Source organism: Crocuta crocuta, unplaced genomic scaffold, assembly GCF_008692635.1.
Source record: "Crocuta crocuta isolate KB4526 unplaced genomic scaffold, BGI_CrCroc_1.0 scaffold1079, whole genome shotgun sequence".
Lineage (NCBI taxonomy): Eukaryota > Metazoa > Chordata > Mammalia > Carnivora > Hyaenidae > Crocuta > Crocuta crocuta.
The window spans coordinates 178,894-203,100 of record NW_027529995.1 but is presented as its reverse complement, the minus strand read 5'-3'; the positions used below and the strand labels follow the sequence as shown (position 1 = coordinate 203,100).

At 39.2% G+C, this 24,207-nt stretch overlaps 1 protein-coding gene across 1 annotated transcript in view; it reads right to left on the bottom strand.

Annotated features, from left to right (window-relative positions):
- The window catches only part of DOCK3 (dedicator of cytokinesis 3), a 194,813-nt gene that overhangs the window by 49,166 nt on the left and 121,440 nt on the right, over positions 1-24,207 (bottom strand). The window contains exons 23-29 of the mRNA XM_077763419.1: positions 22,288-22,434; positions 20,277-20,375; positions 10,341-10,435; positions 8,485-8,560; positions 7,857-7,957; positions 7,535-7,593; positions 2,842-2,990 (exon numbers count right to left, since the gene is read on the bottom strand). Of these exons, the coding sequence (XP_077619545.1) occupies positions 2,842-2,990; positions 7,535-7,593; positions 7,857-7,957; positions 8,485-8,560; positions 10,341-10,435; positions 20,277-20,375; positions 22,288-22,434 (726 nt within the window). The remainder of the gene's footprint in view (positions 1-2,841; positions 2,991-7,534; positions 7,594-7,856; positions 7,958-8,484; positions 8,561-10,340; positions 10,436-20,276; positions 20,376-22,287; positions 22,435-24,207) is intronic.

The following is a 24,207-nucleotide window of genomic DNA, read 5'->3' as shown; positions in this document are numbered from 1 at the left end:
CCACGATAAAGAGCATCTATATAAAACCTAGAACTAGCTTGCATCATACTTAACTGTGTAACACCAAATGCTTTCCCTGAAGATTAAGGGCAAAGCAAGGATGTTCACTCTCATCACTCTTATTTAACACCAGATCAAAGGCCCCAGCCAGTGCAATGAGGTAAGAAAAAAAAATAAGGGGCATACAGATTAGAAAGGAAGAAATAAAACTGTCTCTATTTGTAAGTGATGGGATTAGCTAACTAGAAAATCCCAAGGAATCTCCAAAAACCTTCTACAATTAATAAGTAAGTTTAGCAAGGGTGCATGATATAATATTAATATACAAAACAGTTGTATTTCTATGTACTAGCAACAAACAACTGGAAAATAAAATTTAAAAATAAGAATAATTTCCCCAATNAAAAAATAAATAAATAAATAAAAATAAGAATAATTTATAAAAGCACCAAAAAACAGGAAATATTTACCATATAAATCTAACAACATGTACAAATCTGTATGCTGAAACTATAAAACATTAATGAAAAAAATAAAAAAGAATACCTAAAAAATGGACAGATATACCGCCTTCATGGACTATAAGTATGATTAAGTATTACTAAGATAGCAATTCTTTCCAATTTGATCTACAGATTATAATGCAATCTCAAACTCAGCAGTAATTTTTGCGGATATTGACATGCTAATTATGAGACGTACATGAAAAGGAACTGGAATAGCTAAGATTACACTGGAATAAAAACAAATTTGGAGTATTCACACCATTTGATTTTAAGACTAACTATAAAGCTACCATAATCAAGACTGTGTGGGAATGGTAAAAGATAAGACATAGATCAATGGAAAGACTAGTGAGTCCAGAAAGAGAACTGTACAGATAACGGTGAACTGATTTTTGACAGAAAATAGTTTCTTTCAACAAAAGGTGTTGGATATCCATGTGTGAAAAGGAAAAAAAAAAGTCTTGACCCATATTTCACATTTTATACAAAGGTTACCTCAAAATAGGTAACAGATCTAAATATAAAATTATAAAACTGCTTGAAGAAACACAGGAGAAAAAATTTTGTGTTCTTGGACTAAGAGTTCTCAGATATTATCCCAAAAGCATTATCTATAGAAGAAAGCCATTGATAAAATGGACTGCATAAGAATTAAAAATTTTTGTTCTGTGAAAGATACTATTGTAAATGAGAAGACAAGCTAAAGACTGGGAGGAAATATATGTAAATCATATATTCAACAAAAGACTTACATCTAGAATACATAAAGAACCTTCAGTTTTTTTGAACCTTCAAAACAATAATAGGAAAACAAATAGCCCAATGAAAATGAACACAAGTTTTAAATAACCATTTCACCAAAGAAGATATAAAGATGGTAAACACATTAAAAGATGGTCAACATCATTAATCATTAAAGATATGGAAATTAAAACCTCCAAGATATAAACTATATACCTATTAGAATGGCTAAAAAAAACCACACAAAGAAATAATATCAAGTTCTGGTGAGCATATAGGTCAACTAAAACTCTCATACAATGCTGCTGGGACTTCAAAATGGTATAGCCACTTGGGAATAAAATTTGATAGCATCTTATAAAGTTAAACACACATTTACCACAATAGCCAACAATCCTATTCCTAGATATTTACCTAAGAAAAGTGAAAGTTTATATTCATACAAAAACCTGTAAAGAAATATTTTTTAACAGCTTTATTTGTAATCAACATAAAGCGGAAATAATGCAAATGTCTTTCAAATGGTGAATAACTACAATGGAATACCACTAAGCAACAGAAAAACTGATATGTGCAACAACAATGGATGGACCTCTTGATGGCATTATGCTGAGTGAAAGAACCAGACTCAAAAGGCTACATTTTACATTATTCCATTCAACTGACATTCTGGAAAAGGCACACCTACAGTGATGGAGAACAGATTGTCATAGGTTAAAGGTAGGGGGAAGGTTTGACTACAAAAAGGTAGCATGATGGAATTCTTAGGAATTTCAAAAATCTTGATTGTGGTGGTGGTTACATGACTATGTGTTTAGCAAAATTTACAGAACTGTAAATCACAAAGAATGAATTTTGCTCTTTGTAAACTTAAAAACAAACATAAATAAATAAAAAAGAATTTAAAAATTACTGTTTGTCTGGTTTGCTCCTCACTATTACAACTACTCACTATAAGACCACTGGTTCATCCCAGAGTCACAGGGTTAGGAGGGAGCTTAGTGGGAAGCTTAGCTAAAATCAGCTTCCTTACCACTGACCCCTATTGATCCTAGTCCTATTCTTTGGAGCTACACATAGAAAGGTAGGGGCCATTTCCTTTACCTTAGAGGTGGCAGAAGATTTATACAGAGGGACAGCCTGAAGCGACTTAGTCAGAAGCTAAGGGATTATACCTTCTGGACCCACCCCTCTGTGCAGAAGTCTGTGAAATTCTGGGCTACCCTGAACCATGAGAAGCCATCTGATCTTGGCTCTAACCCTAGAAATGCCTGGACCATGCACAAGAAAGGAAGGATACTATGCTCCCAGGGCCTTTTCTGAATGAAACTGGATGATCACAGTCCCAGTCACTATCTCCTTGAACAGAAAATGTCTTTATATGATGTTCATTCCTTTACTCTGATTCTTTTCTGACCTCTAACTTCATGAAGAAAATCCACAAATCAATTCTGGCTGGCAATTAAGGGAAAACCCTTGAATAGGATTCAAGATGGGCAAGCTACAGCCATTCCCACTGGAACTACAGTCTGGCATCTGAATCACCTTCCTGGACAGAAGGGGTCCATCCAGAGGAGGGCAAGTGTCATCTTACCTGTTTGAAGTTGCCATTTTTCCTCTGCTCCCAGTCCATCATGTCATGAAAGATGGGAATCATGATATTCCGTACTTCTGGCTGTGGAACCAGTGTCACACCCAGAAAAGGACCAATCATTCCCGGAATAAAGTGGATCTTATGTTCACCTAAATAACAAAACCCAACAGATATTAGTTTATGCTTTCTTTGCTTCTTCTATAGAAGCTTCCCAAATTTGGTCATAGCAGATACTTTCATCTGCCCTGGAAGCATTGAGAACAAAGCAAGCTTTCCCCTATGGCTTTCTGAGATACTCTTTTTCTTGGCTTTTTGGAATTCATAGATAAAACTGGCCCAGCCCAGCTAAAACAAATGTTCAACAGGCATAAATTGCCTTTCTTTTTTTTTTTTTGAAAGCTAGTCATTTTATTTTATTTATTTATTTTTATTTATTTATTTATTTACAAATAGTTTATTGNCCCCCTCCCCCCCACATCCATTAGTCCTCAGTTTTTGTCAGCATTCAAGAGTCTCATGGTTTGCCTCTCTCCCTTTCCCCCACCATTTCCGCCCTTCTTCTCCCCCTTGTTCCTCCGTCAAGTTCCTCCTAATCTTCCTATACGTGCAAACATATGTCAGGCAGAGAAGGACAAATAAATTGCCTTTCTAAAGATTTATGGGAGGTTCAGCAAACTGCTTGAAAAATCATTCCAAGGTCAAGAAACAGAGTTCAATACTTTAGACAGAATAGGATTTCTGAGAACCTATGATAGTTTCATATTGTTCAGCATTTATTTAGCAAGGAATATTTATCCATTTCTGCTTGAACACAATCCACTATCCCCGGGGTCTCTACCTCTAGCCCAGAGGCATTTAAGTGATGAGATGTTCATAGTCCCTGGGCCAGCCACTAGAGGCCTGAAGTTCATGGGCCTCTTCACAGCCTGCGCTCATGTCTGCCCAAAAGGCTTCCTCCTGAGTTAGCAGGAGCCTCCTGTACAGCCCTACTTGGACAGAATGACTCAAGGATTCTGTCTGTGCTCTTCCCCAGGCATGTCCCTTGTCTTCACATTGCACTCCTGATGGTAGCACTGCATCTACACAGACCAGCTCAGCTCATCCCCCAATGTTCTTATGAGGCCTTTCCATGGGAAGTGGGTGATGAAGGTTTCCTTGTGATTGGCCTGCAATCTGGGGCATGTTCCCATAAGCCAGGGCCAGTCCTGAGGACTGTGGGACAGAACTTTTCTCTTCCTTGCAGTGATGCAACAGAGTGAGCCATCTTCCAGAGCTCTACTTTCGGTCTTTCAGAGACTATAAAGAAGACAAACTGTGAACCTGTGTAATAACTGCTTTAGCCAAGTAAAATCAGTTCTTGAGGACCAGAAAATGCCATTTACACACACACACACACACACAAACACACACTCTCTCTCTCTCTCTCACATACACACACACACACATACACACACACACAAGATAGAAGCAGGAATGGTTTTATCAGGCAAATTTGACTTCTTTTTTGATTCTTCTTTCATGAGAGCCTATCTAAGGGGCAAATATTAGCCCTGAGGCTGATTCTACATATTCCAATCTTGGTATTTGGCACAGTTTGTTAGTACCTTGTGTTCCTGGGAATTTCAGAGTCAGCTTCAGGGTTAAAACCTATATCCATACAGTCTTAATGTGGTATTGGCACAAAAACAGACATATAGACCAATGGAATAGAATTGAGAACTCAGAATGGGACCCACAAATGTATGGTAAACTAATCTTTGACAAAGAGGGAAAAGGTATCCAATGGAAAAAAGACGGCCTCTTTACCAGATGGTGCTGCAAGAACTGGACAGCAACATGCAGAAGAATGAAACTAGATCATTTTCTCACACCATACACAAAAAATAAACTCAAAATGGATAAAGGACCTGAATGTGAGACAGCAAACCATCAAAACCCTAGAGGAGAAAGCAGGAAACAACCTCCTTGACCTCCACCACAGCAACTTCTTACTTGGCACATCCCCAAAGGCAAGGGAATCAAGAGCAAAAATGAACTACTGGGACCTCATCAAGATCAAAATCTTCTGCACGGCAAAGGAAACAATTAATAAAACTAATAGGCAACTGATGGAATGGGAAAAGATAGTTGCAAATGACACATCAGATAAAGGTCTAGTATCCAAAATCTATAAGGAACTCATCAAACTCCACACCCAAAAAACAAATAATCCAGCAAAGAAATGGGCAGAAGACATGAACAGACACTTCTCCACAGAGGACATCCAGATGGCCAACAGACACATGAAATGATGCTCAGCATCCCTCATCATCAGGGAAATATAAATCAAAACCACACTGAGATACCACCTCACACTGGTCAGAGAGGCTAAAAGGAACAAATCAGGAGACTCTAGATGCTGGTGAGGATGTGGAGAAACAGGCACCCTCCTACACTGTTGGTGGGAAGGTAAACTGGTGCAGCCCCTCTGGAAAACAGTGTGGAGATTCCTCAAAACTTTAACAATAGAACTCCCCTATGACCCAGCAAAGGCACTGCTAGGAATTTACCCAAGGGATACAGGAGTGCTGATGCATAGGGGCACATGTACCCCAATGTTCATAGCAGCACGCTCAACAATAGCCAAAACATGGAAAGAGCCTAAGTGTCCATCAACGGACGAATGGATCAAGAAGATGTGGTTTATCTATACCATGGAATACTACATGGCAATGAGAAACAATGAAATCTGGCCATGTGTAGCAACATGGATGGACCTTGAGGGTGTTATGCTGAGCGAAATAAGTCAGGCAGAGAAGGACAAATACCATGTTTGCACATATAGGAGGATTAGGAGGAACTTAACGGAGGACCATGGGGGAGAAGAAGGGCGGAAATGGTGGGGGAAAGGGAGAGAGGCAAACCATGAGAGACTCTTGAATGCTGAGAAACAAACTGAGGACTGATGGATTGGGGCGGGGGATGGGCATGGAGGAAGGCACTTGTGGGGATGAGCACTGGGTGTTATATGGAAACCAATTTGACAATAAACTATTTGTAAAAAAAAAAAAGAAACAAAAATGAGAAATACTGGATCACTTTTCAGCAAGATTATGTTTAATTTATTAGATGAGAAATAGGTTTAGTTACATATAAATTATATAATCTCATATGGTTTTCTCCAATATACCTGTAATAAAATATTCGGACAGTGTGGAAAAAAAAAGAATATGTGGTTCATCTATACAATGGAATACTACATGGCAATGAGAAAGAATGCAACCTGGCCATGTGTAGCAACATGGATGGAATTTGAGGGTGTTATGCTGAGCGAAATAAGTCAGGCAGAGAAGGACAGATACCATGTTTGCACATATAGGTGGATTAGGAGGAACTTAACGGAGGACCATGGGGGAGAAGAAGGGGAAAAATAGTTGGGGAGAGAGAGGAAGGCAAACCATGCTAGACTCTTGAATGCTGAGAACAAACTGAGGGCTGATTAGGGTGAGGGAGAGGGGAAGGGGGATGATGGGCTTGGGGGAGGGTACTTGTGGATGAGCACTGGGTGTTATATGGAAACCAGCTTGACAATAAACTATTTAAGGAAAAAAAGAATTAAAAAAAAACCCACAAAAAACCTATACCCAGACTATGCTGGATGCAGGGTGTAAAGAGTCCTGAAGCTGGAGAATCTGCTTGGTGAAATGTATTCCCACACACGGAGTGAAACCTTAGTGTTCACTAGAAGGAATGCCTCGCACCTTGTTTGCTGCTTCAGGGTTAGTGACTGAGACGGTTAATGGAGGACTGGAAGACTTTATGACCACCATTCCTAAGGCTTCAGAGCCATGAACTTAGTTGACAACAGTAAGAGGTAGGAAGGGTAATGGCCTCTCAGGGTACTGGCTTCTCTAGCATCCCGAGAGGCCCCTCAGAAGCCTGTAATACCAAAGGATGTCTCTCCTAGTCACCAGGGCAATACAAGGATTCTACCAAACACTGACAATTTCAGGTCCAAAGCACTAGGTATTAGAGAAGCTGCTGAAAGAAAGGGAACTAAAATCTATCTCACCTAGGGGCTGCAATTCCCTTCTTGCATGCAATCTGAACGCAAATGGTGGCAGAAATCTAATCTGCGTGGCCTGAATACCAGAGACCCCAAATGTTTCAATATTTATTGAATATTGAATAGCTTGCCCTTGCTGAGCATTTCCAAGATCTATGCTTCTGTGCACTTATCATGATGAGCACTGAGTAATGTACAGAAATGCTGAATCATTATATTGTACACCTATAACTAATATAACACTGTATGTTAACTATATTGGGATTAAAATAAAAAAATAAAAAATGATCTATGCTTCTGAGTTGGCAACATTTGGACTGGCACATGAAGAGCATAGAAGATCTTACTGGCATCAGTTCTTAAGCTGGAAAAAACTCTTAGAGCCTTTATACTCCTTTTGACTTTAATTCTCAAAAAAGGGAATGTGCGTGTGTGTTACTGGGGTCTTGTTTCTCAGCCTAACTTTCCCTGAAAAGGGCTCTGTGCACATATGTGGCATTATCCACCTGAGGCATTATGTTAAATATTATGTAAAGGTCTCTTCAGTATGAATTAACATTCATAAAACCTGGGGAAAGTTACTAGTCTTATCACTTTTTATTTGGCTATGCAATATGTGGAAGGGAAAAACAGGGAGAAAAGACCTACCCAAATTCTGCCACATGCTGAACAGTTCATAAGCCATCATCACACGCATGTCCCCATACCTGGAAATAATAACACAGGATCCAGCTTTCAGTGGGAGAAATTTCAGGAAGGCAGGGCTATGAACCCAATAAGGCTAGCACGTCAGCATTGTCTCTAATGCTTCCCCCAGCACTACCTCATTTGGCTCTCAACTGAACTCTCACATTTGGCTCTTTGGAAAGCTACCCAGTGAGAACCTTGTGGACTTCTGAGGAAGCTCTCATAGAAACATAACCCCATCTGGGTGTGTGGTAAGTAGGTGAATAAGAGACATATGTCTTACTTATCTAGAATCTTCTTCCTTTTGGCTGAAGTGATGATTTCTAGCTGAAGGCTTGGCTGATTTATGAACAGAACTGCCAGGCTAAAATAAGAATTCCACACCTAGAGAGACAGAGAAAGAGAAAACTTGTGACAGCCTGAGTCCTTAACCTTGCAAGGAGAGATTCTAAATATATGGATATAGCACAGAATTCATTTTACAATTTTAAGATATTGGGTTTTTTCCTTTATAAGTATCTTTACAAACAACTTTTTTTTTTTCTTTCTTGACTCCTCTTAAAAGCCAACAGTGTTGATTCTGGCCTAGAAAGCCTACTCCTGGATGTCTGGTTCCCAGAACCTCCAATAGGGAGACTGTTGGGTCATATCCTAGTCATTATCAAACTTGGAAGTGGTTCAATACTATGAACATATTAATAAAGCAAAAACCTGGTGAGCCTATTCCAGCTCCCAGCCATCCATCTGGCACCTAGCTAAGTCCTTCTCAAAATCCTGACCTGAAAAATTGTGAGCAAAATAAAATGTTTGTTAATTTCAAGTAAAACAAAAACAGTAACAAAAACAATGAGCTTGTTTTTTGGCTCTCTAGTGTTATTACAAAGATAGCTATGGGTCTCAGGAATTCCTACCTTAAAGTCGAAGTCTGTCTCTGTAAAATTCTTGTGCAGTGCAGAAGACAGGTACTGGACAGTAGTGACTATAATACTGTAGTAAGGGAACAAGGCATTGGTAGAGTTAAAAGACTAACAATGGCATCTGACAGCTTAGCATCTATGACCTATGAGTAAATATTTTTAGTACAACTTGCTCTCATATAAGATGTAACTATGAAGGAAATGAATAGATGGCAAAAATCTCACAGAAAACTGGTCTTGGAGAAATGCCCCATAGTTGGCAGGACAGCACAGAACATCAGTGGGTTCTAGGACTGGCTCTGCCATTACCTGACCTTGGTAAAATTTCTACCTGAGCCCAAGGGTCCCTGCCTATAACAGGGGGTGGAGGGAGTTAGTTGGTTCTTCAAGATTTCTTCTAGTTCAAAGAGTGATTCTAGTATTTTGAGGACTTTTAGGTGATGAATGCTTATTATGACTACCAGAGAATGTAGAGTATAGTTTTATTATTTTACTTGATAATAAGGATTTATAATGATTAAATCCCTACTGTTATCATATACTATTATTTTTTATCTATAAGTCATTTGTTTTCAGCCTTTAGTCTAGAATATCACTCCCAATTTTAGCCTGGGTACATACAAGGAGCAATGGGAGGCTGGCCTGCCAGAGTCAAGGGCACAGGTTAAAGTAGAGAGGAAATGAAGTGGGACAGGCAGGTAAGGGTTTGAGTAAAAAGGGCCTTAGGTGCCTGGCAAAGGAACTTATGTCTAACACTGACCACCCTGGCTTTGGTGCAGAAGAGAGGCAAGGCATAAACAGTGCATTAGAGAGACTAGTCTACCAGTACAGGAGGTAACAAATTTGAAAGGTAAAAGCCTTAAAAGAAGAGGTTGTTCCTGTAGGATGGGCTGAGGACCATGAAGTGCTCTGAGTAGAGCTAAGAGAAAGAAACAAGAGAGAGTCAAATGGAAAATCCATTATTTGAGGAAATACATGTGCAACTTTGTTTATAACCATTCTTCCGCTCTGTTCTCTATAACACATTTGCAATTTTGAAAAAAAGAAAAAAGTGCCCCATAAAAGGTACAAAGTGGAAAGACCATACTGACACTTTGTGAATATCTAACATAAATAATGTCACTATATTACATGTAATGCCAACATAAAAAGCAGATCAGTGGGAGAAGGCAGAGAGCTAGAAAGTAGAAACCAAGTGGCCTTCTCTTGAGTGGAGGGAAACCAGATAAGCCAGCACCTTACCACCTGCATCACTCTCCTGGTTTGCCAATTAGAAGCACAGGCTAGAAATATGAATGGAACAGGCAATCTGGGGGCAGTCTAGGAGTGAATTCTGTGGCTGGAGTCAGAAGGGTTAAAGCCTTACAGCCAGGTCTCGGGTGGGTAATTAGCACTAGCTGTGGGAGGCAAGCAATGTCTGGCAGAAAACACAAATCAAATCAAGAGGCGGGCTTGGGATACTTCCTGAAACTAGAGAGCAACAGAGGCCAGTGGTCCACGAAACAGGACTTCCTCAAGAAGGAACCTTTTCTGGGTATTATTATTTGGAATACCCAGAATGGAAATATACGTCCATTATATTTCTTTTCTACCTGTACCATGGCATCATCTGCCAAGCACTTAGGACTCCATCTTTAATGCTTTCTTCTTGAACTTATGGTAAATGGTTAAGTCCTGTTGATTGTGGCTCCAAACATTTTTAACATTAACCCTGTCCTCTCTGTCCCCAAGGCCTTGGCAATTATCTCTGTCTTGCTTTCTCTCTGCCTCTCTCTCACACACACACTTTCCTTAGTCTGAGAATAGCTCTGTTGATGCTGGTGCAGGGTGCAGGGCCCTTCCACACTCACTTGCTTGTAAGAAGTCTCATCACCATCCAGTCCCGAGGGAAGACACTCATCTTCATCAGGTTCCGGAACACACAGAAAATCTTCAGCAGGAATTCCTGATCCAGGAGGAAAATCTGATGTGAGATACCACCACTACCACTACAGCATGCATTTCCTCAACAGGGCTCTCCTGACCTCTAGACCATGAGAACGGATGAAACTAGTGGGTTATATTCCGATTCCCTTTATGAGTTACTTCTCTTTTAAAGGCCTGCCTGAGAGTGAGATGTAGGCCAGATGGGAGCAGACCCAAACTGGGTAGAACAGATGCAGTTCTGTACCCACGGAGCCTAGTGCCTAAAGCCCAAAGTATAGGGAAAGTTACAACCCATCAGAACTGGTGTCCAACTGGGTCTGTGGGTCTCATTCTTTGGGCCCTGGCCCTTGATGGTAAGAATCTGCTTTCTTGGATGTGAAGAACACATTGACAGCAAAAGCACTTTGGGAATGGCAGAATAAAGACCTCCAAAAATGTGCTCCTATATGAAAGCAATGAGAACACTGGCAAAGACAGGTTAAGCAAGGATTTGCAACAACCCAAGGAGTGTTATTCAAGAAAAAATGGTTGAATCTCAGTAGGAACAGTGGGCTTTGTTGCATTTTAATTTGTCCCATTCCCATCCCCTTCCTCTTCCTCCCTCTATGGTATCCTTGAAAACAAGCAACTGCACAACCACAGTAGTAGTGAAAACCAGCAGCTTAGCAGTCACTAGAAGGGACAAAATGGTTTTGGAGCTCCCCCAAAAGTGCCATCCCCAGAAAACTATTAACTTTTCTATCTGTCTGGCAGCAACCTAGGAAGTCCCCATTCAGAGAGCTTATTTGATCTGATTCAGAGCTTACTGAGTTAAGAAGAGCTTTTTACTTGGGGGCATTTAATGGGGAAAAAAACAGCCATAATGATTTAACATCCCAGTTGCACAAAGAAGCCATATCAGAGCACGTAAGAAAATTGCCAGAAGAGTTAAAAGAAAAATCTGGGGAATGAGATATATATAGGGACTTTGAAAATCTCTGACATATACTTGGGAATCTGGAAGTCTGCACACATGTTCAGGGTTGTACATATTCCCAGGAAAGACTGAAGAAGCTTAATCTCTCACCCTGGCTGACTTTTTGGCTCTATGAGAAGTAGGAAGTGAAAGCTAAGGCAATAATGTAAACTGCTGGAGCACTGAAGGTGAATCCCAATACACACATACAGACGCTTAGCAAAGTATCGAAGACTTATGGGCTTAAGGCATTTAAGAAAATCTCTGTCCAGATGTTAGCTGACCACTAAGCTAACTGAATGAAGACCTCAGTGGCTGCACACAACAAGCATACAGACATGAAAGAATTAGTCCAGGAAAGTCACTAAACAAGCAAGCAAACAAATATCAATAACAACAAAACAACAAAAAGCAATAACAACAAACTCTGGGATGTGGGGTGGGGTGAGATCTGATTTCCAGAGTTGCCACGTTATTTAAATTGTCCAGTTTTTAACAAAAAAAAAATTACAAGATGTGAAATTAAACATGAACATATGACCCATACACAGGAAAAAGAAGTTAAGAGAAACTTTACCTGAGGTAGCTCAAATATTGAACTTACTAGGAAAAGACTTTAAATCAGCTGTTATAAATACCCTCAAATAACTAAAGGAAACCATGTCTAAAGAATTAAAGGAAAGTACAAGGACAATATCTCACCAAAAAGAGAATATCAATAAAATAGATAGAAATTATTTAAAAAGCAGTAAACAGAAATTTTAGAGTTTAATAGTACCATACCTAAAATGTAAATTTTGCTAGAGAAGCTCAACAGTGGATTTGAACTGACAGAAGAAAGAACCAGCAAACTTAAAAAAGAGGTCAACTGAGATTATCCAGAATAAAAGAAAAAAAATGAAGAAACACAAATAAAGCATGTGACCTGTGGGACACCACAAATTGTAAAAACATACAAATAATGGAGTCAGAAAGAGAGGAGAGAAAAAGAGGAGGAGATGTTGAAGAAATTTTTGAAGTAATATTGGTTAAAAACTTCCCAAATATCATGAAAAAAAAGCCCCCAAACTCTCTAATCTACACATCCAAACAGCTCAATGAGCTACAGATAGGGTAAAACCAAAGAAATCTACATACAGACATAGTCAAACTGCCAAATGCCCAGAGCAAAGAGAGAATCTTGAAAGCAACATGAGAAAAACAATTTATCATGTACAAATGATTTTCAATAATAGGTAACTTACCAGCAGATATGATAGAGGCCAGAAGGCACTGGAATGACATATTTAAAGACTGAAATAACATCAACCAAGAATCCTAAATCTAGCAAGACTATCATTCAAAACTGAAGATGAAATTAAGATGTTCTTAGAATAAAAAAACAAACTGTGAGAATTTGTTATTAGTAAACCTGCCCTAAGAGAAATACTAATGGGAGTCTTACAGACTTAAATAAAAGTAACTTCAATCCATATTAAGAAATAAAAAGCACTAGGAAAGGTGATTATATAGGTAAATATACAAGACAGTATATATGTAAATTCATAACTCTTTTCCTATTTGATTTATAAGGCAACTGCATAAAGCAATATTTATAAAACTATGTTGATGAGATTATAATATATAAATATGTAATTTATATGACAATAACAGCACAAAAAGGGGAAAGGACTGGAGCTTTATTGGAGGAAGGTTTCGTATACTATAAAATGAATTTGGTAGATTGTTTTAAGATGTTAATTGTAATTCCCAGGGCAATCACTAAGAAAATAATTTTAAAAATATACTGAAAGAAATAATGAAGGAATTAAAATGGAACACTAAAAGTATTTATTTAACATAAAAGAAGGCAGAAATAGAGGAAAAGAGGAACAAAGAAGATATAAGACAGATATGAAACAAATAGCAAAATGGCATATGCACTCCTAACTTATTGGTAATTACACTTAAAAAAAAGAAATCTATAATAGAAGGACATTTGAGAAAGTAAAATATATGTGTATTACAGGGTGCATGGGTGGCTCAGTTCTTGATTTCCACTCAGGTCATGATCTCATGGGGTGGTGAGTTTGAGCCCCACATTGGGCTCTGTGCTGACAGTGTTGAGCCTGCTTGGGATTCTCTCTCTATCCCTCCCCTCTGCTTCTATGCTCACTTGTTCTGTCTCTCTTTCTCTCTCTCAAAATAAATACATTTCAAAAAAAGTGAATTAAACAATAAACTCTCAAATAACCAATAGGTTAAAGAAGAAAGCACAGGTGAAACTAGGAATACTTTGAGATGAATAAAAATAAAAACATCAAATCAAAACTTATGGGATGAAGCTATAACTTATAGTTGTAGTGCCTACATTAAAAAGAGGTAAGATCTTGGGGTGCCTGGGTGGCTCAGTTGGTTGAGTAGCTGACTTTGGCTTGGGTCATGACCTGATACAGTTCATGAATCTGAACCCCACATTGGCTGGCTGATGTCAGCACAGAGCCTGCTTCAGATCCTCTGTCCCCCTCTCTCTGCCTCTCTCCCACTCATGCTCATTCTCTCCTTCTCTCAAAAATAAATGATAAAATAAAATAAAATAAAATAAAAAGAGTTAATGTCTCAAATCAAAACCCACCTTACACCTTAAGAAACTAGAGAAAGAAGAGCAAACTAAACAAAGGAAATAGAAGGAAGGGAATAATAAGTGAAATAGAGACAGAATAGAAAAAAAGAGCAAAAAATGAAACCAAAAGTTAATTCTTTGAAAAGATCAACAAAATTTACAAACCAGGAAAAAAAAAGAGAGAAAGAAGACTCAATTACTAAAATTAGGGATGAAAGAAGGGACATCATTACCAATGTCATAGAACTAAGAAGGATTATAAGGTACTACTATAAACAAATGTACACCAACAAATTATATAACCTAGATGAAACGGGAATATTTTTAGAAAGATACAAACAACCAAAATTCATTGAAATTGAAACAAAATCTGAATAGACCTATCATAAATGAAGAGATGAAATTAATAATTTAAAAGCTTTATGCTAAGAAAAGTGCATGACCAGATGGCTTCATTGGTGAATTCCATCAAACATTTAAACTAGAATTAATATTTGTCTTTTGGATTATATCCACTCTCAATATGAAGTGGTATCTTATTGTGTTTTTTTTTTTTTTTTAATATTTTTATTTATTCATAGGAGAGAGAGAGAGCGCGTGAGCAGGGGAGGGTCAGAGAGAGAGGGAGACACAGACTCCGAAATAGGCTCCAGGCTCTGAGCTGGCAGTCAGCACAGAGCCCGACGCGGGGCTCGAACCCACGAACCGCTAGATCATGACCTAAGCGAAAGTCGGATGCTTAACTGACTAAGCCACCCAGGCGCCCCTCTTATTGTGGTTTTGATTTGCATTTCCCTAATGGCTAATGATGCTGAACGTCTTTTCATGTGTGTATTGGCAATTTATGTATCTTCTTTGAGAAAATGGCTATTCAAATACTTTGCCCATTTTGAAATCAAGTTGCCTTTTTATTCTTGAGTTCTGAGAGTTCTATATATATTTTACATGCAAGTTCTTTAATAGATACATGATTTGTCAATACCTTCTTCCATTGTGTGGGTTGTCTTTCACTTTCTTCTTGGCATCTTTGAAATACTTGCTTTTTTAAAAAATACATTAAGTTTTTAATTTTGATGAAGTCTAACATCTGTTTTTTCTTTTGTTGCTTGCTTTTGGTTTCATAACTAAGAAATCACTGCTAAACTGAAGGACACAAAGATATGCTATGTTTCCTTCTAAGAGGTTTATAGTTTAGCTCTTACATTAAGGTCTCTGATCCCTTTCCTGTTGATTAAAAAATTTTTTTAATGTTTTATTTATTTTTGAGAGAGAGAGAGAGAGAGAGAGGCAGCATGAGCAGGGGAGGGTCAGAGAGAGAGGGAGATACAGAATTTGAAGCAGGCTCCAGGCTCTGAGCTAGCTGTCAGCACAGAGCCTGATGTGGGGCTCGAACCCACAAACTGGGAGATCATGACCTGAGCTGAAGTCTGATGCTTAGCCGACTGAACCACCCAGGTGCCCCAATTTTTTTTAAATATGATATGAGGTAAAGGTACAATTTCTCTCTCTCTCTCTCTCTTTTTGCACAGAGGTATCAAATTGTCCCAGCGCCATTTGCTGAAAAGACTGCTTTACTCTTTGAATTATCTTGGCAATATTACTGAAAATCAAATGACCATAAATATAAAGGTTTATTTCTAGTCTCTCAATCCAATTCCATTGATCTTTATTTCTGTCTTTATGTCAGTACCAATTCTGATTACTGTTATTTTGTTATAAGTTTTGAAACTGGGAAGTATGAATCCTTCAATTTTGTTTTCTTTTTCAAGACCATTTGGCTATTCTGAGTCACTTTCATTCCCCTATGAATTACAGATCAGACTGTCTACATCTGCAAAATGGCAGCTGAAACTTGGAGAGGTCTCGTATCAAACCTGTAGATCACTTTGTGAAGTAGTGTCTTAATAATAATTAGGTGTGGCAATGAGAAACAATGAAATCTGGCCATGTGTAGCAACATGGATGGACCTTGAGGGTGTTATGCTGAGCGAAATAAGTCAGGCAGAGAAGGACAAATATCATATGTTTGCACGTATAGGAGGATTAGGAGGAACTTGACGGAGGAACAAGGGGGAGAAGAAGGGCGGAAATGGTGGGGGAAAGGGAGAGAAGCAAACCATGAGAGACTCTTGAATGCTGACAAAAACTGAGGACTGATGGATGTGGGGGGAGGGGGGATGGGCATGGAGGAGGACACTTGTGGGGATGAGCACTGAGTGTTATGTGGAAACTAATTTGACAATAAACTATTAAAAAAAATAATAATAATTAGGTGTTCCAATCTATGAACATGGGTGTCTTTTCATTTATTTAGGTTGTCTTTAACTTCTTTTCCTATTTGTTTTTATACTATTATAAATGGAACTGTTCTCTTAATTTCATTTTTGAATTGTTCATTACTAATGCTAAGAAATATCATTGATTTTTGTATATTAATTGTGTATCCTACAACTTTGCTGAACTTATTACTTCTGATAGTGTTTTTCTGGATATCTTAAGATTTTCTGTATACAAAACCATGTCATTTGAGGATAGACATAGCTTTACTTCTTCCTTTCCCACCTGGGTGACTTTTATTTCTTTTTTGTGCCTAAGTGCTCCAGCTAGATCCTCCAATATAATGAATATAAGTGGTTAGAGCAGATGTCTTTCTCTTGTTCCTGACCTTAAGAGCAAAATATTCAGTCTTTTGTTATTAAGTCTGATGTTAGCTGTGGGTTTTTCATAGATACCCTTTACCAGTCTGAAGAAATTCCCTTCTATTTCTAGTTTGTTGAATGATTATATCATGAAAGGTTGGTGGATTTAAAAAAAAATTTTTTTTTGCATCCATTATGAAGATCCTGTTTTTGTCTTTTATCCTATTTAATGGTGTATTACATTGATTGATTAGCATCTATTTAGTCCAACCTTGAATTTCTGGGATCAATCTCACTTGATCATGGTGTATAACTTTTAATATGTTCCTGGATTCTGTTTGCTAGTATGCTGCTAAAGGTTCTGTATTTATATTTATAAGGGATATTAGTCTATATTTGTCTTTTCTTGTGATGTCTGTTTTTGGTTTTCATGTCAGGGTACTACTGATCTCATAAAAGGAGTTGAGTTCTCTTCTATTTCTTGTAAGAGCTTGTGAAAGACTAGTATTAATTCTTCTTTAAAAATTTGGTAGAATGCACCAATTAAGCCATCTGGCCTTGGGCTTTTCTTTGTGTAAAGTTATAAATTATTAACTTGACCTTGTTAATTTGTGATGTCTTTTAAGATGGGTATAATCAGAGACACTGAAATGTACAGTTTATAAGTATAAATTTTATGGTATGCAAATTATATCTCAATAATGCTGTCATAAAAAAGAACATATGTACAGAACTCTATATTTGGTGTGGTGGACTGCATATGTTCCTTCATCTCTGTTTCAGCTCAAATTCTCTAAAATGATTGTTAAGAAATATGTATGTCAAGAGGGACAAAGAAAACAGGAAATAAGAACACAGTAATCAGAAGAGGTGAATAAATTTTGAAAGCTTTCATGGTAACTGACTTAATATACTTGAGAGAGATGACAGCCAAGAGCCTTTAGAAGTGATAGCAACAGGAAGCAAGGATCTCAGAAACTGTAGGGATCGCCAGGTACTTCTGTGGGACTGGGATATGAGGACTAAAAATGGGAAGATTGATTGACAGTCTCCCTAAGATCCCTTCTGCCATCTCATGTCCCTGGGTGACCAGGCTCTCCCCATCCTATCAGAAGACTGAGGGCTGCTCTCTGGTGTAGTTGATCACTGAGGATCTGTTCTCAAGGATACAGCAACATATGAGGGTGGAGATGCCAAAATGAAAACAGGCACTGAGACAAAGTTTACCTGCTGAACTGGAAGGCCCCAACCCCTTTGTGTTATTTAGTTCCCAAAATATTGGCAGGCTACTCCATCTCTAGGGAGGGTAAATGATTCCTCTTTCAGGAAATAGATAAATCCAAGAGAACAGACCAGTAGCTACAGGAACTAGAGGATGCTCTGACCAAATGACCAGACCCTCTTTAGTCACCTACAGGGAAGCCTGCTGGAGACAAACCCTGAACACATATAAAGCTTCTAAGTAGTACCAGAGCACCTCACTTTCAGACCCAGGACTGACACCCAAAAGTCTGTGTGTGTAAGAGGAAAGTCTCTAAAATGAAAGTTAGAGACTGAAACAAATAAAAACAAGAAAAATTTCCAGGAAAAAAAAGTGACCTGACAGTATCCAACAGATAGATGTGACCCTGAGGAATGCTGGAAGGAGAGATTTATTACAGAGAGGCTGTAGGAAAGCCTAGCCAGATTTAAAAACCAAAAGAAAACAAAAAACATGCAAATGACAAAAGAAGCAATTAATTCCAGGAAAAAACAAAAAGTTTTACAAGAAAGGAAGTGTAGTAGCATAGCAGCTGGTTCACCACAGTATTTACCTAGCTATAATAAAGAAGAGTTGATTACCAATTTAAACAAAAGTGTATGCAAACTATATTGGAAGAAAGTATCCAGCTATATTGGAAGAAATAGAGGAAAGATGTGTGTGTGTGTGTGTGTGTGTGTGTGTGTGTGCACCCACGCGCTCGCGCGCATGGGTTTGAGAGAGCGAGAGAGAGAGAGAGAGACAGAAGAATGATACAGGAGAATAACCTTCATCTTCCGTGGGAAGAAGAAAATAGATAATAACTGACAGTGAAAATTTTGTTTTATTTTTAATTATTTTTTTGACAGTTAAAATTTTAAATGGCAGTAGAAGCTTAAAGAACAGCAGAAGAGTTCAAAGTGGCTGCTTTTGGGGAGTAGCAACTAGACATGGGTCAGGTTGAGGCAGGGAACTACCATTTATGTTATAAGCTTTGTAATGTGTTTTGACTTTTAAGACTATGTATAATTAAAAATTTTAAAACCCACAAAGTTCTGGGTATAGTGCTTGCACATAGCAGGCTTTCAATAAATGAACGACAAATTTAAAAATAAAAAATTATGTATATACATTGCTGTTATAAAAAGACATTTAATTTATTATTTATTTTTGTTTTTACAAATAGTTTATTGTCAAATTAGTTTCCACATAACACTCAGTGCTCATCCCCATAAGTGTCCTCCTCTATGCCCATCCCCCTTTCCCCCCCACATCCATCAGTCCTCAGTTTTTGTCAGCATTCAAGAGTAAAAGACATTTAATTTAAAAGTAAGAGAATGATGCCAGCCTGAGCTTCTGAATCAGTTAGTATAACACACACATGATGAAAATGATCTAGAACAGCAAACACTGGATTTTTAAGGCTCCACATCCCAGCTCAAGCACTGCTTGACTTGGATGTGAGCTTTGGGCTCTGGCTAACTTTTGGCTCACTTCAAGGGCTGTCAAAGTCCTTCACTCCAAGAAGACAGGTTGACTTTATGGCAATTAGTTAATGATAACAATCTGCAGAGATCCAAGTCTGTGGAAAGGCAGGCAAGATCAAATACTAGAAAGTGATGCCTAATACTTATTAACTGATACCATATGATTAATAAAGGTCATGTGAATGAAAAACAATATAATGCATTATTATGAAGTGCAAATGACTTGGTTCTGAATGGAGGCAGAGCATAGAACTAAAATTTGCAATAGTTTGTTCATCAAGGGATGAACTGAGTAGCACATTCTAAGGCAAAGGCATAAGCCCCAGAAGTTTGTCAGCAGTGATACCACTGGAAGCATGAGAATTCTCCCTTGTTGTCTGGATCATGGGCCCATTTCTCTGCCCTAGCTGCCCTAATGCTCTGGATCTGGAGTCTCTTAGCCAATGGGCAGTGCTCACTTTTGCTCTCTACAGGTCACTTCCAGAAACACATTGTAATGAAAAGTTATCATTATCATTATTATTATTACTATTATTCTTCTTATTATTATTATATAGTTATCAAACAGTGGAGTCTGGTCTGCTGTGGCAAAATATAAGGTGATTGTTGAGTTCATAAGAAAGGGAAGAGTTCCAGTTTGCTGACAGCTACTATGGTCTAGAGCAGCCTCTCATAGAGGGAGATGGTCACAGAGCTGCTATTAGCCAGTGAAAATTTGCCAACGTCACTGGGGTCTGGCTGTGTAAGACCATTGCTGGCTTTCAGCTTTGGGAAGCCATACACTCACAGCTGTAAAGTAGGGCTGGTGAGCCCTTCACTCTAGGCAGAGCTGGTCACTTGTACTTGCTTCCCTGGCAGGAAAAGCGCCTAGTCAGTCTTAGCTGCATGTTTCCTTTCCTGGATGAAAAGTCAGTTTTGAGGTAGATTTGCTGCCTACCTTGAGTTCATCTTTGCTCTGGAAGTTGTCCAGGAGGTGCTGGTAATGGGTGTCACACATCTGGCGGAGCAGCGAGAGAAGGCAGGACACATACTCGCCCTGGAGACCAACCAAGAAAATACTTGGTGCAACTAATCACAAGATCTGTGTTTCCCCAATCCACAGAGGGCAAGGAGAGAAGGAAGGGTCTGAGATGGCCCCAATGATCATGAAAGGGAAGGGGAGAACTCTGGCCCTGAAAATGAGTTTTCCTTTCTGCAAAGTTTTCTTTTCTGAAGGGGTTGGAAGTTTTAATAAGACCTCTGCAGCATGGGACTAATGGAAAAACCTTAATCTATCACAAAGAAATATTGCAAAGTAAGACATAAAGTCTGGGATTTTTTCCCTCAGAAATTTTTGGCTATGCGATCCTTTGTCACTATATATTGCCAGGCCACTGTACTGAAATATAACGGATTATTCAGCCTTCTCTGGAAAGAATATGGGCTCCTCCCATCTTGCTCTGAGATGGACAGCCCTTCTCCAAGAATCTTCTGGGGACCTCCTAGAGTTTACATGTGGTTACTGGACCAGGAAGATGGAACATAGTAGGTTGACATACTGGAAAGTAGAGGAGTCAAAACTGACCTTTATGAGAAGGCAAATTATAGGCTTTAAGACAAGTAAAAATTAATGGATAAAAAAATGAGTCTTTAAAATTCCTTCAAGTTCCAACTGGGGTAACATGGAAGAAGACCTTATTTTAAGGACTCCAAGAGTTACTATCTTTTGGCAATTTTTGGCATGGGGCAGCTGACCCAATGTTTTTAAACTCATGGAGATTTGACAACAATATGTTTGGCTCTCAAATAATTTCTAGACACATGAAATTATTCTACATATGTATATGTGTAGAATATATACATGTATATGAACCTCAGTTTTATTAAAAAAAAATGGGCATAATAAGCTATAATTCCTAGATTTAGTACAAGGATCAGAGAAATGAATGCACATAAAGCTTTTCAGTGAAAAAGTCCAGTATGTAAAGGAAGTACTCAGTAAATTATGCAGATATTATCATTTTCATTAAATCTATGTAATTTAGTGTTGCTACATGAGTTAATATTTGTAAAGTGCATAAAGCAGGGTTAGGCCCACAGCAAGTACTGTGTAGTTGTTGGTCAGAAGGATGGGTTACCAGGACATACCAGGGTACACGTTTTTACCTATAGTGAGAGTGCCCTCAACAGGAGCTCCCAAGGGAACACTCTTTCCAAGCCCAGTGCTTCAGAACGCATACCTGCTCTATGCTCCCCTGCCCTCCCTAGCATATTGGGGCTTGGCTTGTTCCCACAGAGGATCTGCTTCAAAGAAACCACTGCAGTCTCCTACTTGCCAAATGGAAGAGTCTGTGCAATCTGTTTATGTGTTCTCCCATCAGGGTAAGGAAGTCCACTCTAGGTATAGAAGTGGGGACTGTCTCTCTGTCCCTCCTGAAAGGATTCCCCAGGCCGTTTCTCTTCTAACTGTCCAGTAATGCCAGTGCAATTCTAACTCATCACATTTTTCCTGATGCTAGACATTCAGATACAAATATTGTGGACAAAAACAACTACTTTGTAAATACAACCAAATTCTAAGAAAATTATTCTGTTGTGCACATCATTTAGGAGAGCCTGTTCCTGGAAGGAATAGTCTATTTTCCCCCTTCAATCTCTTACTGCATCTCTGCTTCATTCTATAGAATAGGAAATGAGTTGGCACAAAGGCCAAGGCCAACAGTGACAGTGTGCAGGAAAGCAAGACAGGGTGCATCCCCCACATCTGTCCTAGAGTAGACTTCTGGGACTACAAACCTAGACCTTTCAGAGTGGAGGTAGGAGCCAGATGCGAGAAGGGAAGACGGCAGCATGCTGACAACCATGCAGGAGGTTGGAGATGAAGGTGGCGCTATGAGGAGGTGGGTGTTGGTGTGGAGGAGCCCCAGGTTAGAAAAGAAAGCAAGAAAACCTGAATGTTAGTTACTAACAGTGATCTCGGCTGTGCACTGCGGGCACCGCTGCCCTCTTACCGCCTCCTGAGCGTGCGATTTGCTCATGATGGTGAGCAGAGTCTGCAAGAGCACGTCCAGGAGGCTCTCCACCATCATTTCTACCTCCTCCATGACATCTGCCTCCTGGAGCGAACAGTGAGAGAGCACACTGTTAGCACCAACCTGGCTGACGTGCAGCTGGCAGCACTCACAAAGCGTGCAGCATCGGGAGCAGTCTTCTGGCTGGACTCTCAACACTGAGTTCTTGGCCTCACTAGCATGAGGTGTCAAGGAACCTGGGACAACAGCTCTAGAGAAGGTGAGGCAAACCTGCCTCTGTTGCTCTGGTAGCTGGGTCCTTTGCCTAACCTAGCACCACTTGACACCCACAGTTCTGAATCTCAGGTAGATACGTTAATTTCAGCATACAAGGCAGAAGCAAAGGTCAGAAAGTACCGGTTTACTTTGATTTCCCTAGAACAGTCAGGAGAAAGCACAACACTGACGAGTAACACTTTGAGAAAATGGTAAAGTATTCATGCCACAGAGTGTGGTGTTGGCACCTTCAGGACTGCTAACACACACTTGAATTCACATAGAAGTATTTCAGTATTTAAAAGGACTGTTTTCTTCTCAGGACTTTCTCCTTAAGCAATCTCAAGCTTTGCTGGCCCCAACTGTTGCTCAGATTTATCTAAATCTCTCTTCGAAGTTCTCAGCATTCTTGCTCATATTCCCGGGCCACCTGAAGGACTGTAGTATCAGTGTGTCTTTCTCAGGCAGCCTCACAAAAACAATGGAGCATGCCTCCCCACTAAGGGCTGCTTCTCAGCCACCACACTCCGGATTTAGGAAGAGTCTATGCTGTCCTTTTGTAGACCTCTCATGTTGAATCTCAATCTTGTAGCCTGATTTTATTTATCTCACAGAGATTTCCACTCCCCCTTCTCCAGCCTCTTTTTATTATTACTGGTACAAATGTCCATCTGTCCATCCATCCACCAATCCATTATGCATTAAGCAGTTACCATATGCCACTCACTGTGAACCTGAGTATATACAGGTGAACAAGAAAGATATTATCTCTATGCTCATGGAGCTTAAATTCTACCCCCAACCCATTCATTCAATATAATTATACTGTGCCCCATTCCACATGAAGAATTAGAGCAGCTCTTGGAGCTCAAGTCGTCTTTCTCTTCTGCTGAAGTGATCATAACACTGTCACCTATGATGCCTCTCTGACTAGTTGTAAGCAACTAATTGCACTTGACTCTCTAGCCCCACAAATACGACCAGACCATCTCCTTCAAGTTTTTACCTGTTCCCATTCATCCTCCATTCCTCTCCTTCCCTTTATTTTCCCTTTCAATTTCTCTCTTATTTAGCAATAAGTCTTCCACTTCCTCAAGTCTGACCTTGGGCTGCTAATAGACCTTATGTGCTTGGTGTTGCCTCACTGAGGCCTGGTGGGAAGGAGAGTTGCCAAGCCTTGACTGGAGCCAAGAGTAAACAATAAGGCCACTACAAGCACCATAGGCACTCTGCCAAGCAGGGCCCCTGTCACCAGATGGTACTTTAAGTCTGGACACCAGAGCACCCTATTGAGGCCCTGTGTCTTACTCAAACCAACCACATTCTTTTTCTTTTTTTTCAGGACCTCTAGTGTTCCACATGGATAGCCTAACCTTTTACCTCCTTATCACCTGGTTACTGGCCTTTGTTTTATTTTATTTTTATAGAAGAATCTCTAAGTAACTTTACTCTAAGAAAATACACAGAAAACAGTAACCATAAATGAAAGGACATACATTCTGTTGCATTAGAAGTAATTATTCTGTTTCTCAAAAGAAATAACAGCAAAAGTGAAAACACAGCCACAAAATGGGACAAGATTTTGGACATGGTTATAACTGA